The sequence below is a fragment of the Elephas maximus genome, chromosome 21 (assembly GCF_024166365.1).
Source record: "Elephas maximus indicus isolate mEleMax1 chromosome 21, mEleMax1 primary haplotype, whole genome shotgun sequence".
Taxonomy (NCBI): domain Eukaryota; kingdom Metazoa; phylum Chordata; class Mammalia; order Proboscidea; family Elephantidae; genus Elephas; species Elephas maximus.
The window spans coordinates 34676655-34699458 of NC_064839.1; the positions used below are offsets into that span (position 1 = coordinate 34676655).

General features: G+C 43.2%; 1 protein-coding gene across 2 annotated transcripts in view; it reads left to right on the forward strand.

The window, feature by feature from the left end:
* Positions 1 to 1607: 1607 nt before the first annotated feature.
* PRMT7 (protein arginine methyltransferase 7) overlaps positions 1608 to 22804 on the forward strand; it is a 33977-nt gene continuing 12780 nt past the window's right edge. The window contains exons 1-9 of one of the 2 annotated variants that reach the window (XM_049864550.1): positions 1608 to 1803; positions 2652 to 2688; positions 11131 to 11280; positions 13674 to 13782; positions 15781 to 15893; positions 18474 to 18715; positions 19161 to 19341; positions 22006 to 22133; positions 22543 to 22681. In XM_049864550.1, the coding sequence (XP_049720507.1) occupies positions 1709 to 1803; positions 2652 to 2688; positions 11131 to 11280; positions 13674 to 13782; positions 15781 to 15893; positions 18474 to 18715; positions 19161 to 19341; positions 22006 to 22133; positions 22543 to 22681 (1194 nt within the window). In that variant the 5' untranslated portion in view covers positions 1608 to 1708. Of the gene's footprint in view, positions 1804 to 2651; positions 2689 to 11130; positions 11281 to 13673; positions 13783 to 15780; positions 15894 to 18473; positions 18716 to 19160; positions 19342 to 22005; positions 22134 to 22542; positions 22682 to 22804 lie in introns of those variants that run through there. The other variant, XM_049864551.1, reaches the window with a different exon arrangement.

The following is a 22804-nucleotide window of genomic DNA, read 5'->3' on the forward strand; positions in this document are numbered from 1 at the left end:
GATGAAAGTTTACAGCACAAATTAGTTTCTCATTAAAAAATTTATACACAAATTGTTTTGTGACATTGGTTGCAATCCCCACAATGTGTCAACACTCTCCCCCTTTCCCTTTACATCCCAGGTTCCCCATGTCCATTTGTCCAGTCTTCCTGTCCCTTCCTGCCTTCTCGTCTTTCCTTTTGACCAGGTGTTGCCCGTTTTGTATACTTGATTGAACTAAGAAGCACATTTCTCATGTGTGTTATTGTTTGTTTTATAGGCCTGTCTAATCTTTGGCTAAAAGGTAGAGTTCAGGAGTGGCTTCAGTTCTGAGTTAGCAGGATATCCAGGGACCACAGTCTCTCAGGTCCCTGCAGTCTCTGTTAGACCAGTAAGTCTGGTCTTTTCTTTTGTAAATTTGAATTTTCTGTACTTTTCTCCTGCTTTGTCCAGGACCCTCTATTGTGATCCCTGTCAGAGTGTTCAGTGGTAGTAGCCGGGCACCATCTAGTTCTTCTGGAATAAGGCTGGCAGAAGCTGTGGTTCATGTGGTCCATTAGTTCTTTGGGCTAATATTTTCCTTGTGCTTTGGTTTTCTTCATTCTCCTTTGCCCTGGACAGGATGGGACCAGTAGATGTATCTTAGATGGCAGCTCAAAAACTATTAAGACCACAGACACTACTCACTAAAGTAGGATGTAGAACATTTTCTTTATGAACTGTTTTGTGCCAGTTGAGCTAGTTGTCCCCGAGATCATGTTCCCCAGCCCTCAGCCCCAATAACTTGGTACCTCAAGGTGTTTAGATGTGTCTATGAAGCTTCTATGACTTTACCTTGGTCAAGTTGTGCTGAATTCTCCTGTATTGTGTGTTGTCTTTCCCTTCACCAAAGTTAACACTTTTCTCTTATCTAGTTAGTGATCTCCCCTCCTCACCCCTCTCCTCCCTATCCATCAAAGATTGTTTTTTTCTGTGTGTAAACCTTTTCTTGGGTATTTATAATAGTGGTCTCATACAGTATTTGTCCTTTTGTGATTGATGTATTTCACTCAGCATAATGCCCTACAGATTCGTCCATGTTGTGAGATGTTTTACGGATTCATCATTGTTCTTTATCTTTTTGTAGTATCCCATTGTATGTGTGTACCATGATTTGTTTATCCATTTACCTGTTGACAGGCACTTAGATTGTTTCTGTCTTTTTGCTGTTGTGAATAATGCTGCAGTGAACATGGATGTGTTTATGTCTATTTGTGTGCTGACTCTTATTTCTCTAGGATATATTCCTAGGAGTGGGATTGCTAGATCGTATGGTATTTCTTTTTCTAGCTTTTGAAGGAGGAGCCTTCTCGTTTTCCCTTGTGGTTGTACCATTTTGCATTCTCACATGCAGTACATAAGAGTTGCAGTCTCCCCACAACCTCTCCAACATTTGTTATTTCCTATTTTTTTTGATTAGTGCCAGTAATGTCAGGGTGATGCATTGTAGTTTTTGATGTTACGTGCTGCATATAAAACCAAATAGCTCTTGCTGGAAAGATCAAAATACTGATTAATTTTTTTCAGTGGTTTTGACACTTTTGTCAATTTCTTGATGTTTTTTCCTTCCTTTTCTCCCTACAGTTTTGGTTATCAGGATGTGAATAGGTGTCTGACAACCAGACCTGTCCACAAGTAGCGCGCTGGCCAAGCTGCTTTTCTCTGTAAAACTGAGGAGCCGAGTGGCACCATGAAGGTCTTCTGCGGGCGGGCCAATCCGACCACGGGATCTGTGGAGTGGCTGGAGGAGGATGAGCACTATGACTACCACCAGGAGATTGCGAGGTAGTGTGGGTTTCTTCCCAGTCAGCTGCAGTAGGATGGGGCACTTGGTCTCAAATCAGATGCCCTGGACTCCAGTCTGGGTATGCAGTAGGCCGTCACACTGTGCTGAGGATTAGGGCAGGTGTTTGCCATGAGCAGGTGTACTCAGCCAGGAATCCTGGAATAGGAGAACCAGGAAGGAACGGCCAGAGAGGAAGCTTTAGGTCAACATTGGAATCGCTGGGGAGCTTATTTTAAGTGCAGTTTCCCTGATAGTTCTCACCTGGAATTCCTGGAAAACATCTTTGGGCTGGGCTAGCAGAGTGTGTGTGTTGCGGGGAGGGGTGGGGGCTCATCCTGACCCTGCCAGGGGTTTCTCATATTTGTGAATCACTACCTAGAAAATAAACAGCCCTCTGCCCTTTAACACTTTAGTCTGGTGGACTGCATCGTGTCCCTGACGATGTGGTGCTGTTCACATGTGTGGCAGATATACACTTTCCCTAGTTCTGCTCCCTAGTGTTACGTATGCGGTTATCCCAGTATACATGCATGTACAAGATTATAATCGAGCCTGACTTCTCCCTGAAGAGAAAAATGTACAGTGATCAGAGTGCTAGTGGCTGTGGCCTTGCTGTGACACGGTTAACTACTGGAACGTTTTTAGGTCTGGGGTTCTTTGCTGAAAATGAATACCTGTCTCTGATATTCTTTTGGAGTACTGGAGCATGACAGCTTATAAATCTATTAAAATAGTTTCAACATAGGCCTAGATGACTCCATCTGTTAGGAATTCATTTACGTATGTGAGTAGTCTCAGGTGGTGATGTGTATCATTAACAGAAGTTTCTGTCTTTCTGGTTTTTTAGGTCATCCTATGCAGATATGCTGCATGACAAAGACAGAGTAAGTGTAAAAGGAAACCATTATCTCTATGATGTTAGAATGATGTTCAGAGGCAGTGTTGTGTGGTGGTCTGGAAATCAGTCAGGGAGCTGGGTCTTACTTCCGGCTCTGCCATTGACCTGAGTGTGACCTTGGAGAAAATGTGTACCTCTCTGGATCTTGGTTGTTCAGATTTCAAATGAGTTGGTGTACTAGAAAGTTGTCAGGATTCTTTTTAAAACAAAATTCTCTAATTACATGATGTTTCACCTTATGTAGTCAATTTGTATTTTTAAAATCCAATCTCTAGAGGTCACTGCAGACTTTTTTGAAGAGCACATTTGGCCTCCATTGCAGAGTTACATTTTAGTTTTTCTCTTTCACATTTGTGTTTCATTGGAGCTTTCTTTTCCTGATTGACTTAGGGCACAGTGCAGTTCTGGTCTCATTTTGCATGAATAACCAGACCTTCTACTGATTCTGTCAACCTATTCTAGTATGTCAGTAACCTTTAAATGTGGCCTTTGCCTAGAGCTGTTCAGAATGCCACAGATGCAATCTAATGAGAGTCAAAGACAATGGAAGCAATACCCCTTACAATCTGGACATCATGCTTTGATAGATGCAGTTTAAGATTGTATTGGAGTTAGGGACAGACAAATCACACAGGGGAGACATTGAGCTCACAAAGTGCTTACCGTGAATTCATGTTTACAGTTACTTTATTATGAATGTGGCGTGCAGTATCAGTAATCTAAGATTCCCTCAGCTCTACAGCCAAAGCTTTTACTCAATTTACTTTCCCATAAGCAAATTGTGGTATATACGTATAATAGAATATTCTTCAGCCATAAAAAGGAATGAAATACTGATACACGCTATAACATGGATGAACCTCAAAAATATGCTGCGTGAAAGAAGCTAGATAGAAAAGGTCTCCAGTGTATGATTCCATATATATGAGCTATCTAGAATAGATTAACCCATAGAGAAAGAACACAGATTAGTTGTTACCTGGGATTGAGGCAACGGGGCAGTGGGGAGAAACTGCTTAATGGGTAAGGAATTTTACTTTGGTACGATGGAAATGTTTTGGAACTAGATGGAGGTGGTGGTGCACAACGTTGTGCGTGTACTAAATGTCACTGAATTGTTTAATATGGTTAATTTTATGTTATGTGAATTTTTTCTCAATAAAGTATTTTAAAGAAAAAAAAAAAACAGTCCTCTCATGTACTGCCACCCACGTCACCATTTTATGCTTAATCTCAGAGACAGTCTTTTTTCTTTATCTTTATTAGCTATTTATTTGTGTTTAACCTCCATACCTAAATAGCTATTAGCTATTGATTTCCCATTATGAGAGCTGAGAATTTGGTTTTCTTTCAGCTCTTCCTTCCACCTCATTCCCATTTCCTCCCAATATAGTTATAATTTTTGTTAAATCAACATTTAGTGTTATAGTGGGCAAGTTACGTCACCTCTTTGTACCTTACTTTTCTCTTATGTAAAATAGGGATAACAATGTTGTCGTTAGGTGGCGTCAAGTCAGTTCCAACTCATAGCGAACCTATGCATAACAAAATGAAACACTGCCTAGTCCTGTGCCATCCCACAATTGTTGCTACGTTTTTAGCCTATTGTTGCAGCCACTGTGTCAGCCCATCTCATAGAGGGTCTTCCTTCCCCTTTTTCACTGACCCTCTACTTTACCAAGCATGATGTTCTTCTCCATGGGCTAGTCCCTCCTGATAACGTACAAAGTACGTGAGACGAAGTCTCGCCATTCTCACCTCTGAGGACAGATTTGTTGGTTCTTCTGGCAGTCTGTAGTATATTCAGTATTCTTTAACAGCACCAGTTTAAAGACATCAGTTCTTCCGTCTTCTTATTCACTGTCCAGCTTTCACATGCATATGAGGCCATTGAAAATACCATGGCTTGGGGCAGGTGGACCTTAGTCCTCAAAGTGACATCTTTGCTTTTTAACACTTGAAAGAAGTCTTTTGTAGCAAATTTGCCCAATATAATAAGTCCTAACACTTGAAAGAAGTCTTTTGTAGCAGATTTGCCCAATATAATACATCCTCTGATTTCTTGAGTGCTGCTTCCATGCACGTTGATTATGGATCCAAGTAGAATGAAATCCTTGACAACTTCAATATTTTCTCCGTTTATCACGATGTTGCTTATTGATCCAGTTGTGAGGATTTTTATTTTCTTTATGTTGAGGTGTAATCCATACTGAAGGCTGTAGTCTTTGATCTTGTTCAGCAAATGCTTCAAATCTTCTTTCAGCAAGCAAGGTTGTATCATCCACATATTGCAGGTTGTTAATGAGTCTTCCTCCAGTCCTGGTGCTGTGTTCTTCATATAGTCCAGCTTCTCGGATTATTTGCACAGCATACAGATTAATTAATTAAGTATGGTGAAAGAATATACCCCGATGCACACTTTTCCTGATTTTTAAACCACGCGGTATTCCCTTCTTCTCTTCAAACGACTATCTCTTGGTCTGTGTATAGGTTCTTTATGAGCATAATTAAGTGTTCTGGAATTCTCATTCTTCGTAATATTATCAGTAATTTGTTATGATCCACACAGTTGAATGCCTTGGCATGGTCAATAAAACACAGGTAAACATCTTTCTGGTATATTCTACTTTCAGCCAAGATCCATCTGACATCAGCAATAATATCTCTTGTTCCATGTCCTCTCTTGAATCCGCTTGAATTTCTGGCAGTTCCCTGTCAATGTACTGCTCCTTAAAGGGTTGTTATGAGGCTTAAATGAATTAATATTTGTAAAGCACTTTTATAGGTGCGTGTTGTTTGTAAAGTTTACCTTATTAGGACTATGAAAACACTATTCACATAGTACATGGGATATACTCCGATTACTTTTCCTTTCATGCCCAACTCTTTGTTAATAATTACATTTTACTTTGTTTTCTATGTACACATCATTCTTTTATGCCCAGACTCTTTCCCAGTTGTCTAAATTTCCTTTCGGAATGGTCAGACTTGTCAGATATTCAGTCTATTTTATTTTCTCTGAAAATGTCTCCAGGATCATTTTGACCTGCTCCGGTTGTTCTTTATACTTGCTGTATATCTGTCATTCTGGGATTCTTGCTGATCATCCTGCAGATTTCCTTAACTTCTCTTTTGTACCAGGTCTTCCAGGATCCCTCATCTTCATCTTTGTTGGTTTACTCCCTTTTTTTGGTGAAACTCATCTTTCCTTGGTTTTCTGTGAGAGGGTGCATGGGAGGTGAGGTTTTTGAGACTGTGCTTAGCTAAAAACTTCTTTACACCATCCTTACACTTAAGAGTTAGCCTGGATATGGAATCTTGTTTGGAAGTAACTTCCCCTCAGAATTTTGGCATCATCATTCCATTGTCTTTTAGAGTTCTGTGTTACTATTTTGAGATCTGGTACCATTCTTATTAAAAAAAAAAAAAATTGGTATGTACATACAGAAGAATGCATGAAGTGTATATGTACAACTTAAAGAGAAATGATAGAATAAATGCTCACAGACTCACCACTCAGCTTAAAAAAATAGAACATTATTATTACTTAGAATTCTGGTATGCTCCTTCTTGATTGCATTTCTCTCCCTTCTCCCAAAAGTTTCCACTGTCTTGAATTTGTATCAGTCATTCCCTTGCTTCTCTTTATAGTTTTACCACCTAGTGTGTATCCTTCAAAAACAAGCTTATAGTTTGAACTCCCGTCACTCCCCCCTTCTGACTTAAATACTGTCATGAATTTTATTTTTGCTTTAGTTTTTAAATTCCACCGGATATTATAGTTGTTGCCTTGTTGAGGCAATTTTTTTGTTTAACTTTGCTCACACACTTACTAGATTCTTCCTATTTCTCAGAGCTTCCATCTGGAACTTTTTTTTTTTTTTTCTGTCTAAAGAACTCTCTTTAGAATTAAAAAAGTATTTTTTTGTTGTTGAGAATATACACAGCACAACATAACTAACAGTTTCCCCATGTACAATTCAATGTCGTTGATTACATTCTTCAAGTTGTGCAGCCGTTTGCACTCTCCTTTTCTAAATTGTTCCTCCTGCATTAACATAAACTTAACTGCCTCCCAAATTTCCTATCTAATCATTCTGTTGCTATTATCAGTTTGAGCCCATGTAAACAATTCCTAAATGAGTATAATGGTCAAGGCAGACCTTTTTTACTAGTTAAGCTAAACTATTGCTTAGTTTAAAGAAGACCTCAGGGGATGTTTTTGGTTTAAGGTTTAAATATTATCTCAGGGCAATAGTTTTTGGAGTTCATGGACCCCAATGACTCCATAAAGTTTGGATTCCATGGGAATTGTCCTTTAGAATTTCTTCTAGTGTTGTCGTTGTTGTAAGGTGCCGTCGAGTCGATTCCGACTCATAGTAACCCTATGCACAACAGAATGAAACACTGCCCAGTCATGTGCCATCCTTACAATCGTTGTTATGCTTGAGCTCATTGTTGCAGCCACTGTGTCAGTCCACCTTGTTGAGGGTCTTTCTCTTTTCTGCTGACCCTGTGCTCTGCCAAGCATGATGTCCTTCTCCAGGGACTGATCCCTCCTGACAACATGTCCGAAGTATGTAAGATGCAGTCTCGCCATCCTTGCCTCTAAGAAGCATTCTGGCCGCACTTCTTCCAAGACAGATTTGTTCGTTCTTTTGGCAGTCCCTGGTATATTCAATATTCTTCGCCAACACCACAATTCAAAGGCGTCAACTCTTTTTCTGTCTTCCTTATTCCTTGTCCAGCTTTCACATGCATATGAGGCAATTGAGAATACCATGCCTGGGTCAGGCGCACCTTAGTCTTCAGGGTGACATCTTTGCTCTTCAACACTTTGAAAAGGTTCTTTGCAGCAGATTTGCCCAATGCAATGCATCTTGATTTCTTGACTGCTGCTTCCATGGCTGTTGATTGTGGATCCAAGTAAAATGAAATCTCTGACAACTTCAGTCTTTTCTCCGCTTATCATGATGTTGCTCATTGGTCCAGTTGTGAGGATTTTTGTTTTCTTTATGTTGAGGTGTAATCCATACTGAAGGCTGTGGTCTTTGATCTTCATTAGTAAGTGCTTCAAGTCCTCTTTACTTTCAGCAAGCAAGGTTGTGTCATCTGGATAACTCAGGCTGTTAATGAGTCTTCCTCCAATCCTGATGCCCCATTCTTCTTCATATAGTCCAGCTTCTCGGATTATTCAGCATACAGATTAAATAGGTATGGTGAAAGAATACAACCCTGATGCACACCTTTGCTGACTTTAAACCAATCAGTATCTCCTTGTTCTGTTCGAACAACTGCCTCTTGATCTATGTAAAGGTTCCTCATGAGCACAATTAAGTGTTCTGGAATTCCCAGTCTTTGCAGTGTTATCCATAGTTTGGTATGATCCACACAGTCGAATGCCTTTGCATAGTCAATAAAACACAGGTAAACATCCTTCTGGTATTCTCTGCTTTTAGCCAGGATCCATCTGACATCAGCAATGATATCCCTGGTTCCATGTCCTCTTCTGAAACCAGCGTGAATTTCTGGTAGTTCCCTGTCGATATATTGCTGCAGCCGTTTTTGAATGATCTTCAGCAAAATTTTGCTTGCGTGTGATATTAATGATATTGTTCTCTAATTTCCACGTTTGGTTGGATCACCTTTCTTGGAAATAGGCATAAATATGGATCTCTTCCAGTCAGTTGGCCAGGAAGCTGTTTTCCATATTTCTTGGCATAGACGAGTGAGCACGTCCAGCGCTGCATCTGTTTGTTGAAACATCTCGACTGATATTCCATCAATTCCTGGAGCCCTGTTTTTTGCCAATGCCTTCAGTGTAGCTTGGACTTCTTCCTTCAGTACCATCGGTTCCTGCTCATATGCCACCTCTCGAAATGGTTGAATATCGACTAATTCTTTTTGGTATAATGACTTTTTGGTATTCCTTCCATCTTCTTTTGATGCTTCCTGCGTCATTTAATATTTTCCCCATGGAATCCTTCACTATTGCAACTTGAGACTTGAATTTTTTCTTCAGTTCTTTCAGCTTGAGAAATGCTGAGCGTGTTCTTGCCTTTTGGTTTTTGATCTCCAGCTCTTGTCATTATAATACTTTACTTCGTCTTCTCGAGAGGCCCTTTGAAATCTTCTGTTCAGGTCTCTTACTTCATCATTACTTGTGCTTTAGCTGCTCGACGCTCAAGAGCAAGTTTCAGAGTCTCCTCTGACATCCATCTTGGTCTTTTCTTTCTTTTCTGTCTCCTCAGTGACCTCTTGCTTTCTTCATGGATGATGTCCTTGATGTCATTCCACAACTCGTCTGGTCTGCAGTCACTAGTGTTCAATGCGTCAAATCTATACTTGAGATGGTCTCTAAATTCAGGTGGGATATACTCGAGGTCATATTTTTGCTCTCGTGTACTTGCTCTGCAAGCTTGAACTTGCATATGAGCAATTGATGGTCTGTTCCACAGTCGGCCCCTGGCCTTGTTCTGACTGATGATATCGAGCTTTTCCATCGTTTCTTTCCACAGATGTAGTCAGTGTGATTTCTGTGTGTTCCATCTGGCGAGGTCCATGTGTATAGTCGCTGTTTATGTTGGTGAAAGAAGGTATTTGCGATGAAGAAGTCGTTGGTCTTCCAAAATTCTATCATTCGACCTCCGGCATCATTTCTATCACCAAGGCCATATTTTCCAACTACCAATCCTTCTTCTTTGTTTCCAACTTTCGCATTCCAATCGCCAGTAATTATCAATACCTCTTGATTGCATGTTCGATCAATTTCAGACTGTAGCAGCTGATAAAAGTCTTCTATTTCTTCATCTTTGGCCCTAGTAGTTGGTGCATAAATTTGAATAATAGTCGTATTAACTGGTCTTCCATATGGATATCATCCTATCACTGACAGCGTTCTACTTCAGGATAGATCTTGAAATGTTCTTTTTGACGATGAATGCAACACCATTCCTCTTCGAGTTGTCATTCCCAGCATAGTAGACTATATGATTGTCTGATTCAAAATGGCCAATACCAGTCCATTTCAGCTCACTAATGCTGAGGCTGTGAAAAACGGAAGCTCAGTAGGGTTGGCCAATGCCCTCATAGTAAAAGCCAGCTTCTAAACATTTTTTACGTATCCGTTTGCCTGGAGGTGTAGTGGTTGAGTGCTACTAACCAAAGTTAAGTGCTGCTAACCAAAAGGTTGGCTGCTACCAGGCACTCCATGGAAGCTCTATGTGGCAGTTGTACTCTGTCCTGTAGGGTCACTATGAGTTGGAATCAACTTGACAGCAACAGGTTTGGTTTTTTGGTTTGGTGTTCCTGCTTTTAACTTGGTTTTTGGCCTCTTAATATTTCTTACTAATTTGCCAGGATGTATATGCATTTAAGTGGTTAAGTGCTATGGCTGCTAACCAAAAGGTCAGCAGTTCAACTCTACCAGGCACGCCTTAGAAACCCTATAGGGGTGTTCTACTATGTCCTGTAGGGTCGCTATGACTCAGAATTGGCTCGACGGCAATGAGGGTTTTTTTTTAATGTGCGTTTAAAAAAAATTACGAATGTTTTTTCCGTCATTTTTCCATCACTTTCAACTGAAGGATCAGTCAGAGTACCTGTTCAGCCAAAGTCTTACAGATGGAAGGTGTATCTGCTTAAGTTACTGGAGATCTTAGCCATAGATCTGTAAGATGCAGAGAAATGATTTCCTAAGGGGGAAGCAATTTTTAGACAAAGAGTCTATGTGAATTAAAGTGCAGGCAGGAAAACTGAAGCCACACTACATATTTCAGCAGAGGGAGTTTAATATAGGGAATTGCTTACACAGGTGTGGGAGGAGTGGAGAGCAAATGGAAACACTGGGTAACCCAGTGATAGTAACTGCAAGAAGCAGTTACCTTGCTTAGGGAGAAGATTAGGGTTTCCAGAACCTAGAAATGGGGAGGAGAGGCCCTGTGGGGCTGGTGCTCAAATCTCTTAGGGGGAGTGCTGCTGATCCCCCGAGGGGCTGAGGGGCCGAGGGGCCAAGGAGGTTGGTCGTGGGAGTGCTGAACTAAGCTGGAGTCTGGAGGAGCCTGAGGAGAACAGCAGGCTTACAGGAAGGAGCAAGCTTTCTCCTTCCTACCTCCCAGCTGCCCGCTAGTTCCCCCTATTGGCCATACCTGACAGTTGGGAAAGGAGAATGTAGTTTGCAGAGCATGGAAGAGTGGGTGTAGAGGGAAGAGACAATGGCTTAATTAAGGGGCAAGAACTTGGCCCAGTGCTCTTGATATCTCAGTAAGGCCTATCCGGCTAGCTAGCCAGTGCTGTTCCTGGAGGGACCAGAAAGACTGCTTACTCTGTTACTGTCAACTGTGATGCTAGAGCTTTACAAAGTACTTTTTCACGTGTATTTCGCTTGTAATAACTGATGAAGTGACAGCCATTTCTCCCTTTCTCTTAGAATATAAAATATTACCAGGGGATCCAGGCTGCTGTGAGCAGGGTGAAGGAGAGAGGACAGAAGGCCTTGGTTCTTGACATTGGCACTGGCACAGGTCTCTTGTCAATGATGGCAGTCACGGCAGGTGCTGACTTTTGCTACGGTATTGAGGTGAGTCACACTCTCCGGGTGTGTGTCCTGTGCCTTGCACAGGATGTCCCTTATGCCCCTTGCGCATTCCCCTCCATTTGTTCACTGACGTTCACGGAGTGCTCACGCTGCGCCAAGCACAGGGATGTTCTGTTCCCAGGTACAGAGGTGAATCAGACACAATCCCTGTCTTCTCCTCCGAAAATAGTGGTTCTCAATCTTGGCTGTACATCAGAATCACCAAGGGGCTTTAAAAATACTAACATCTAGTCCCACTCCCGGATATTTTGATTTAATTATTCTGGGGGGTGGTTTGGGCATTGGATTTTTTTTTGTGCAGCCAAGGTTGAGAACCATTGCCTTGAATGTCCCTGCAGAGATAATTGTCCTGTTACACTTACTGATAGTTTTGCAATCTGTCTTTTTTTTCTTAAACATGTTGTTTTCTGATAATATAAATATTTGCAGTCTATCATTTTTTTCTTAATAAAACAGTAAACTTGCTGTTTTCTCATAAGGTAAATAATTCATATCACTGTAGTAAATTTGGTAAATACAACATAAAAATAACCTTTTAAGCCAAGTTAACCGCTGTTAAAATTTGGCATGTACCGTATTTTTATGCACATGAGCACGCCTTCTACGTTTGTTTGCCAACCTTGCCCTCCCTCCTCCCCCCCAGGTATTCTTGTAAGCACGCTATGCTAATTTTTTTTTTTACAGCAGCATGTAAAAAAAATATTGGCATAGTGGCACTTATGAAAATACTTTGTGGGGAAGGGCGAGGTTGGCAAACAAATGTAGAAGATGTACTTATTTGTGTAAAATAGAGTATTCTTTCAAGCTTTTTGAGAGTGTAGTTAAGCATGTCCTAAATACTTTCCCCTACAAAATTTTATTGATGTGGTGATAGAGTTACAAATAACAAAGTCCCAAAATAACAGTGGCTTAAAGAAGGTAGATGTTTTTGCTTTCTTATATTAAGTCTGTGGGTCAGCAGTCCAGGGTGCTGTACCCAGACTCCTTCCAGCTCCCTACTCCACCATAGCTACACTCAACTTTAAGGCTTAGGGAAGACTTCTGGAGAAGGTGACATTAGTTTAGCCCTGGGACATTTGGCTTGATTTGGCAGGTGCCTGGGAGGGACTTTAAAGCAGGGAAGGCTCAGGTTTGCCTAGTGACAGTGAGATGATCAGTGTGGCTGGAGCATCGGACATTGAGGTGTAGGGGAGGTAAGGCCAGGATGGAAAGGTGGACTATATCGTGGAGGGCCTCGAACACCATAAAAAAGGATGGTAGGAGAGACTACATCAGCCTGAAACCAGAAGAACTAGATGGTACCTGGCTATAGCCTTTGACTGCCCTAACAGGGAACACAACAGAGAACCCCTGAGGGAGCAGGAGAGCAGTGGGATGCAGACCTCAAATCCTCGTGAAAAGACCAGACTTAGTGGTCTGGCTGAGACTAGAAGGACCTTGTAGGTCGTGGTCCCCAGACCTTCTGTTAGCCTAAGATAGGAACCATTCCCATAGCCAACTCTTCAGTCAGGGATTGGACTGGACTATGGGATAGAAAATGATACTGGCGAAGAGTGAGCTTCTTGGATCAAGCAGACACATGAGACTATGTTGGCAGCTCATGTCTGGAGAGGAGATGAGAGGACAGAGGGGGTCAGAAGCTGGCTGAATGGACATAAAAAGAGAGACTAGAGGGAAGGAGTATGCTATCTCATTAGGGGGAGAGCAATTAGGAGTATATAGCAAGGTGTGTATAAGTTTTTGTATGAGACTGACTCGATTTGTAAACGTTCACTTACAGCACAATAAAAATTAAAAAAAAAAAAAAAGGATGGTTGGCTGTGTTAGACCAAGAGTGGGGATTTCGACAGTTTTGAGCAGGAGGGTGACCTGCTCACACTTATGTCTAACACAGTCCTCTAGAGAGCATAACACTTGTCCCAAGTCACAGACATCCAGTCCACAAATTGTGGTTTTGTGAGGCCAGTTCCCTCCTGGCTCCCACTGCCCTTTGGCGCCCCTCTAGTGTAGCACTGACACCTCCCTTCCTCGCTCAGGTGTGAGGCCTCTTCAGGACACCCAGCATCCCCACTGTACTGGGCTTGGGATGGGAGCTCATAACTGCAAGCTAACCTAACTGGAACTCTTGCATTCATTTCCATGACACACATTTAGAGGTTACCCAGATGTCGTGTTTATTTAGATTAAATTAGCAACAAAAAAGTATTTTCTCTTTATCGTCCACAGTAACAAAGTGCACTTTGTATATTCAGGAGGAGATCTCTTTTATTTCATATCTCAGGGCCAGAACCTAGGACTGTCCTGTTAGCCTTGGGTGTTAGGGTGTTACTCACTTTGTTGCTCATTTTTAGTTGAGTGTTTGCTCTAATTTCTAGGTTTTTAAGCCTATGGCTGATGCAGCTGTGAAGATAGTGGAGAAAAATGGCTTCAGTGATAAGATTAAGATTATCAACAAGCATTCCACTGAGGTGACAGTAGGGCCAGGTGAGATCAACAGATCCTGTGTTGAAAGCTTTACTTGCTCTTGTATGAGAGAGTAAAAAGTTTCAGGTGGAATAAATGTACGCAGGTAATTGCAGAGAAATGGGGCCTCGGATTTGTGGTGGCTCTAAACACAAGCAGTTTGTTTCTCTTGATGTTTATTTGTGTACTGGTTAAAACAAACCAGCAGTGAATAAATGGAGCTAATCAAGTGCAATAGCTGTGGCAAACGAAACTTCCTTTTGCTGTTTTAAGCAAGATGGAATTCTTGTGTGGGTCAACCCTTGAGTTTGGTGAGAAGTGAAACTAATTACATAGCAGAAAGGGGTTTACTTAGTTCTGGCGTCCAACCTGAACATACAGCATGATAGATTTTTCTGTATATCACAATCTCTTGAGATTTCCAGAATATATTTTATAGTCTAGGAGCTTGAATCAGACTTCTAAAATTTCACATGCTACCTTTGGTATCTGCAGAGCACATGTCTTTGTTATCTAGTGCTGCTATAACAGAAATACCACAAGTGGATAGGTTTAACAAAGAGAAATATATTTCCTCACAGGTTAAAAAAAAGAGGCTAGAATTCAGGGAGCCAGCTCTAGGGTCAGGCTCTCTCTCTATGTCAGCTTGGAGGAAGGTCCTTGTCTTTTTGGGCTTCTGCTCCTGGGTGATCTTCATGTGGCTTGGCTTCTCTCTTCTCCCATCTCTTCTCTCACTTGCTTGTTTAATCTCTTGTATATTTCAAAAGAGACTGTATCAAGATATACCCTAATCCTGCTTCGTTAATATAATAAACACAATCTAATCCTCACTGACATAACCTAATATTGCCACAATAACATAACAAACACAGCCATTCACAAATGGGGTTATAACCACAGGCAGAGGTTAGGATTTATAACACGTATTTTTGAGGGACACAGTTCCATCCGTAACAGCACGGTTGAAAGATTTGTTTAAAAAAATTCTGTGGTGAGGTTATGATTATCACCACAGTTAAAAGAAAACGCAGTACTTTAGAACTGAAACATCTACCTAAGGGCAAGTTTTTTCTCTGAAGTGTTCCCTTTATTTTAAAAATGCCCTCTTTCTACACCCTTCTTCTTTGAGCTGCTTTACTGCTTCTCTTTTCTTTTTCATCTTCCATGTGACTTGTTTTCTGTGAGGAAAGATAAATGGGCTCTGTCAAATTGGAATTTATGAGCCATTAGGAGTGTTTACAGTTAATTCTCCTTGATGAATAACCCTTTCCAGAGTCTATTTTTTTTTTTTTTTTGGCTCATTAAAAACCATAATTGCACAAGTAACGTACTACATTATAGAAGGTTTAGAATATAGAACTAACAAAAAGACCCTCCATAATCCTACTATTCCAGAACAACTACTATTTGCAGGATTGTTTGGAGGCAAGAAACTAACTTAGGGGGGAATTAATATCAAGGACCTGGGATTCTGAATCTGGGTCTCAGTTTTGGTAGCTATAGCTGTAGCTGATCTCACAGTGACTGGAAGACCATCGGGCAACCTCTTTCTCTGCTTTGGTTTTTTTCTCTCTCTGCAGCCCAGAAGTATCTGAAGTACCAGCATTCAGTTTGTGCTTTTAAAATAATTTTTTGGCTAATTTAATAGCCAAATATCACTGCATTAGTTGTTCATTGGAAGGTCAGTAACAGACATTATGACACTTTATCTGTAAATACTCACGGTATGTGTAGGCTCTTAATGACCTGTTTAACCTTTTGTCTTGCACATATTGTTGTGTGTCGCTGAGTTGATTTTGGTACATAGTGACCCTATATGACAAAGTAGAATGGCCCCATAGGGTTTCCTAGGCTGCAGCCTTTACTGAAGCAGATTGCCAGGTCTTTTCTTCTGTGGAGTGGAAGGTGGGTTTGAATTGCTGACCTTTTGGTTGGCAGCTGAGTGCTAAGCCATTGTGCCACTAGGGCTCCTTGTCTTGCACATATTTGCTTCTGACTATGTTTCCTTGTGTTTTTCAGATGGTGACATGCCATGCCGTGCCAACATCCTGGTCACAGAGCTATTTGACACCGAGCTGATCGGGGAGGGAGCACTGCCCTCCTATGAGCATGCGCACAGGCATCTCGTGCAGGTAGTGGACCTAGGGCCTACTTGGGGGTACTCCTGTGGTCCCATCAGCTCCCACAGCTTCTGTTCATGAACAAGCTCAACACAAACCCTTAGGACCTGTCCTCATACCTTGGGACCGCCCCCCCATTCCTGGGAGGTGCTAGTTCTCTCAATTATGACTTCTGTGCTTCTTGAATGCCAAGCCTTAGTAGGTTAGAGCTGAGAGGCAAGAAGCTATTTTCATGTTGAAATCAATTCAGCAAATAGTCTTTGAGTGTTAACTGTGTGTAAGCGGTTCTAGCATCTAGGGAGTAGTACAAGACATCTTTCTTGCTTCTAAGAGCCACGTAGCCAGCAATGGTGAGGATTCGGTGGGCTAAATGGTTAGGAAGATGGAAACACCACAAGCATTTGGGTTAGAACTGGCAGAAGAGATCAGGGATCAGAAGGAGTTGTGGGCATGTGGGCTTGAGAGCGTGTGTGGCAAGGGAGTAGAATTTAGAAGGGTATTGAAGAGAGGGAGAGGTGTTCCAGGTAGGGGACCTGTTTGGCAGGTTAGTGAGAACACTGCCTGGAGGTCTTGTGGACTGATGGTGGAGAATGGGGTAGAAGGTGGAAGACCTTGAATGCCAGGCCATTCCAGGTGAAGAGATTTGGGTGAAGGTGATAGTTTTTTAGAGAAGGGAGAAACACGCTGAAATGTTCTCTTGAAGAGCTTGGTATGGGTGTTTTGTGGTCATAAACTAGAGGCAGAGGCACAGAAGCTGAGACCTGCTGGGGCAGGACTGAGTGCTCTGCCTTGTCCTCTGCTGGCACTGCCTGGTAGGCACCCTCCAGGTCAGGCCTGTGACTGTCCCACCCGCGGACCCTCCTTGGGGGTTCAGGTGCCCCCAGAGTGAAGAAGGCTCCCTTCCAGGGTGGTCCAGAGTCCAGAGTCTTCCCAGCTCAAATAGTCAGCATGTGATGTGACCGCCCTCCAGCTCCCGCACGGGGTAGTGTGATGCTCATCCCCTCTAAAACTTAAGATCCTTTCTAGTGATTAACTTCAGTATGAAATTTCTATTTCTCCACATTAGAACCACCAACTAGATGAATCCTGGAAAGAGAGAACAAGTATATTTAGAATTATGTTAATGTTGCCCAATTTACCTTTCTTTCTTTTTTTTTTTAATTCATCCTAGCTTAGTCGGTAGAGCATGAGACTCTTAATCTCAGGATCGTGGGTTTGAGCCCCACGTTGGGTGTGTATGTTTATGGAAACCTGGTGGCGAAGTGTTTAAGTGCTATGGCTGCTAATCAAAAGGTCGACAGTTCAGATCCGCCAGGCGCTCCTTGGAAACTCTGTGGGGCAGTTCTACTCTGACCTCTCAAGTCGCTATGAGTCAGAATTGACTCAATGGCAACGGGTAATTCATCCTATTTGGAAGGTCACAGGCAGCTCCACACCTTCCTCTCCCAACTGGTGTCCACTGTCCACTCTCCTTCCTATCCCCACCTGCCCACCCTGTCTCTGAGCTTGAAGGAATTCTGGCTGGCCCACAAAGGCTTTTGTTGCCTTCTGCCTCTTCCTGGATGAGCCAGGCTGCTGGGGTGCCTTACAGATTGTCCACATGGGGGTTGAAGTGACACTGACTGGGCACCTTCATATGCTGGGTCCTCTTTTGGGTGCCAGCAATATGAAGGTGAGCTCACAGGGAGGCAGAGGGGGAACAGGCCATGACAGTGCAGCTTGCAGCTTTCTGCTGGTGGTCAGTCCAGGTGAGACCTTCCCATTCTGGCAGGGTGGTGGGTGAGATCAAGGAGAGGATGCTTGATCTGAGTCATCTTGGAAAGTGGTCAGGGGTTGGTCTGGAAGATGGGGGTCCTTCAGGCACAGGAGACTGATAATGCAGAGAGACAGGAAGATGAACTGGGATGCTCTTATATCCTACAGTGCACAGGGCAGCCCCTCACAACAGAGAAGCGTCTGTCAAGAGCGCCCAGGAGAGTAAGAGTGTCCCATTAACTGCTGGGTCCCCAGTCCTGGTGTGGAGAGGTTGTCGAAGGCATGAATGAGTGAGGCAGGAGGGATACTAGACAGGAACTTTAGCTAAGCCAAGCAAGAAGCATGGTCAGCAGTGTCGGATGATGCTAGGAGGCCAGGCCGGCCGAGCGTGGGCAGTTGTCCATTGGGCTTTACAATAAAGAGGTGCTGGTATCTGTGCAAGGGCCTCACTGAAGGGATGTTCTGAGCCTGGTGCCAAGATGATTGCTTAGCAGTGAGGCTTGAACTCTTTCTTAACAGTCAGCGTGGGAGTTAATCAGCATGATGCCATCCAAGGTTTATTGCTGAAGTATTTTAGAGTGTCAGGTAGCTAGGAGCTTATCTGGCATCCTGAGTCATTTTAGGTATAACACGTATTCTTTTGAAACCCTGTTCCTTTTTTGTTCTTTTCCAAGAGCATAGGGCAGAAAGCGACCCATTATCCTAGTGGTAACGTATTAGTTGTAACCACACCAGCCTAATATTAACAAATAAACCACTTTTGATCGATAGAAATTACTGTGGTTAATGTACCTGCATTTATTTATTTTTGTTCTTTTTTTTTTAATATAAATTTAGGAAAATTGTGAGGCAGTACCTCACAGAGCAACTGTCTATGCCCAGCTGGTGGAGTCTAGAAGGATGTGGTCATGGAACAAGCTGTTTCCCATCCATGTTCAGACCAGCCTCGGGGAGCAGGTCATTGTCCCTCCCTTGGAGCTGGATAGGTGCCCTGGTGCACCGTCCGTCTATGACATTCAGCTGAACCAGGTGTCACCTGAGGACTTCACTGCCCTCAGCGATGTGCTCCCTATGTTCAGGTACCAAGAGGTGCCCAGGGGGACGGCACTGTGAGACATCAGTGGGATATGGGTCTGTGGAAGTTCTTTTTGGGTGGGAGGGAAACCCTAGCTGTTAGCACCTGCCAACTGGTTTGGTCCTGGTTGGAACCCCTGCTGAGAATTTGCCTTTCTGACAAGTTCCCAGGTGATGCTCTGAACCACCAAATAGAGCAGTATTTCTCCAAATATGTTATACGTAAGAATCATTTGGGGCTCTTGTTAAAATATAGATCCTGATTCAGTACATCTGGGGTGCCAATACAAATTCTCAGCAGGGGTTGGAACCAGAATGAACTAGTTCGAAGCCCTATTATGAAGGCAGGAGTCTGTTGCAAACAAGTATCATTGTTGGTGTTTTAAAAACTTAAAAATGGAACATGTGTGAGTTTAAAATGTACTTAAATTCCTGAATATTTTTCCACAGTGTGGACTTCAGCAAGCAAGTCAGTAGCTCAGCAGCTTGTCATAGCAAGCAGTTTGAACCTCTGGCATCTGGCCGAGCTCAGGTGGTTCTTTCCTGGTGGGACATTGAAATGGACCCAGATGGGAAGATCAAGTGCACCATGGCCCCCTTCTGGGCACACTCAGACCCGGAGGGGCTCCAGGTAAGAGGCAGGAGCTGAGCCCATTTTCAGGTAAATCAGGAAACTTGTAACCCACATTTGGTTATGGGAATGTAGCATGTTGAATCTTAGATTCACAAGAGTTTAGAGACAGAAGGGACTGTCAGAATCGAATACAAAAAGTAAAACAAAGCAAAGGCTAGTTGTGGTAAGGTGGGCCTCTGTGTGGGTTCATGGTGGGCATCATGCACACAGGGCTCACTGGGGCAGCTCTGGTGTGCCCGCCTGCCCCCCTCCCGGCCCAGTTACTCTTATAGCTCATCCCCTTGTTTCCCCTGAGCACCGCAGCAGGTCTCAGATCGGTTTCATAGAGGACTGTGGCCTGCCTACAGGCTCATCTGCTGTGGCCTCAAAACCTACCTGCTCCGGTTCACTAGAAAATGGGCAGAGGATGTGAAGTACAGAAGAAGAAATACACATGACTCTTTAATGTGTGGAAAGATGTTCAGTCTCTCTCAAAGAAAAATGCAAATTTAAACTGCACCGAGATGCCACTAGTGAATACAGTTCCAAAAGCTTGATCCATTGCACATGGTGTTGGAGAATCGCTGAGGAAAGAGCCGGAAAATGACTCTTGGACCCTCCGTGGAGAGCAGCATGGCCCAGTCGTCATGCTGGGAAGCAATGCCACCTCCCGAAGTCTGTGCCCTGGAGAGCTTTGCACATGTGCGGGGAACCTCTCGCCTGTCTTCAGACAAACTTGCGTAGTGTGGGGGCGAATAACAGGTTTTAGAGAATCTATTTTTTCTCCTTTGTTACTCCTTATTTTTTCCTGAATGCATCTGGCTGGATTTCCATTTTCTAGCTTAAGACATCTTGGATACATGAGAACGTCATTTGCCTGCTTTTTAGTTAAGTTCAAGGTCAGGCAGGGTGAAGTGTATTCCGAAGAAGCGGAATTGGCATCAGGCCTCATTTGCTTAGTGCTGAGCTGCATGCTTGGAGTCTCCCTGGGGCTGGTTTCTTCAGGTTCCGAAGATGGTGGAAAAGAGCAAAGCCAGGTGCCTGCTTCTTATGGCATTCTTTTCTTTTTTAAAAAGATGTTGAAAGATTATAAGAGCAATATAACCTCATTATAGAAAACAAAAATAATCAGTCGTGGTCCTACCACTTGAGCAACTACTGTTCTTTGGTCTTTCTCACCTGCCTGCGTTTTGGCCGATGCATATCTCCTTTCTAACTGTTGTCATGCTGCACCACAGTCTTGGTGGCCACCCTACATGTTGCAGGATAGAACTGTCCCATAGCGTTTTCTTGGCTATAATCTTTATGGAAGCAACTCGCCAGGCCTTTCTTCTGCAGTGTTGCTGGATGGGTTCGAACTGCCAGCCTTGAGGTTAGCAGTTAATTGAAACCACTTGCGCCTCCCAGGGTTTCCATGGGTCAGAACTGACTCGAGGGCAGTGGGTTTGGTTTTTTTGGTTTATAGTCGTCGTAGCCATCGTTCTGTTTGCGATGATTCTGTATAAGGATTTACACACCCATTTCTGAACTGTTAGACAGTTGGGCTGCTTCCAGTTTTTGCTAGTATAAATAATTATGTGACGTGCATCTTTATGTGAATATAGCTTTTTTTGTTTTTCCTTAGAATAGAATTGTATATCTGGGTTTGCAGTATCAAAAAAGATCAACACAGCTTAATAAAGGTTGACTCTGTATCATCATAAACCATGTTTCACAATTTTAGAGTATTCCCATTTAAAAACTCCAATTAATTCAAAAGAAAAAACAAAATCTTTCTCAACTACTATTCTGAAAAATTTTTAATTTGCAGAACTGTTGAAAAAGAACGTTGATTTGTTCTTTAATTAAATTTACCAATTGTTGACTTTTTGCACACTTGCTTAATTTCTCTCCCTCCCTCGCTCCTTCCCTCTCTCTTTCTCTCTACAGACACAACACACACACTTCTTTTGTTGAATCATTTGAAAGTAATTTGCAGCATCCTGATACTATTCTTAAACACCTCAACATACATCTGAGAATAAAAATCTACAAGATCACAATGCCGTTTTCATACCTAAGAAGATTAACAGTAATTCTATAACATCATTTAATGTACAGTTCAAAATCAGATTTCCTCATTGGTCTCCAGATGTCTTCCACAGGTTTTGATTTCCTCAATCTAGGATCCAGTTAGGTTTTATGCATTGCATTTGACCTTTCTGTGTTTTGAAGTCACGTACAAAAGTAAATTGAGTATGCTAAAGCCTTTGGCATATGTGCCATAAGACTGTTTGTAATGGGATCTCCTCCAGATCACTGGGTTTAAAACTTTGCTTAAAGCTGGGGCTTGCTTTCTTCAGATGAAACATTAAGCAGAGCCCAACAGATAGCAGAGAGAAATAGCGCTGTGCTGGTGGGGCGGGGGCCTAGAGCAGCTGCATGGTCCCCTGCCTAGGTGCCACTTGAAGACTGCCGCCTTGGCTACTTTGTGTCTTCCTAAGGCCAGCAGTGTCCCAGCAAGCTTGTGGCCACTGGCCTCTCTGACTCCAGGATTTTCTTCTTCATCTCTTCAGCCTTAGTAACCAGCTGAAGTCTATACCATGGTCTCACTATAAACTGATTGTAATCGTTTTTGGCTCCTGGATTGGCAGCGTTGCTCTTGTTGCAGCATAGTGACAGCCAATTCTGCTCCTGTTTCAGTGGCGGGACCACTGGATGCAGTGTGTATACTTCCTGTCACGAGAGGAGACTGTGATGCAGGGCTCAGCCCTCTGCCTGGTGGCCCACCACGATGACTACTGCGTGTGGTACAGCCTGCAGAGGACCAGGTGCGCCCAGAGGACCAGGGGGTAGAAGACTGGGCCTTGGAGACCAACATGTATGTAAAGTCCCCATGTACAGATCCTGCAGAGGCACGTGGACGGCTTTGTGTCTGGACAGAATCAAATAAAGGCTGAGTTGTGACTGGATGGGCTAGTGCTCAGTTGTGTGTTACTCTTGAAGAGCTGTCTCAGCTTGCTGGCTCCCACTTAGGTATCTTGGCTGGGAGGCCCACTAACCTCTACCACTGACTGAGAGCCCATCTCTGGACTCATGTCCTCCAGAGAACCCTGGCTGTGCCCCTGGGTCCCCTTCAATTTCTGCAGGCAGGCCCCTGGACCCCTACCCTTAGGCACGTCTCTGTCTGGTAGGTCATACTTACACTTGTGTCTGTTGTTTGTTCATTTCCTGGCCTAGCCCCGAAAAGGACGGGGGCAACCTCCATCAAGTGCGTCCCGTCTGCGACTGCCAGGCTCACCTGCTCTGGAACCGGCCTCGGTTTGGAGAGATCAATGATCAAGACAGAACAGATCAATATGTCCAGGCCCTGGGGACGGTAAGTGTCCAGCCCCGCGGTGGCTGTGGGCAAGGAGGAGTTTCCCCCAGGAGCTCACTGCTTGTGATTGCCGATTTTGTTTTCTCTGCGCCATTGTCTGTGAGTGGCTTCACCTGACTCCTG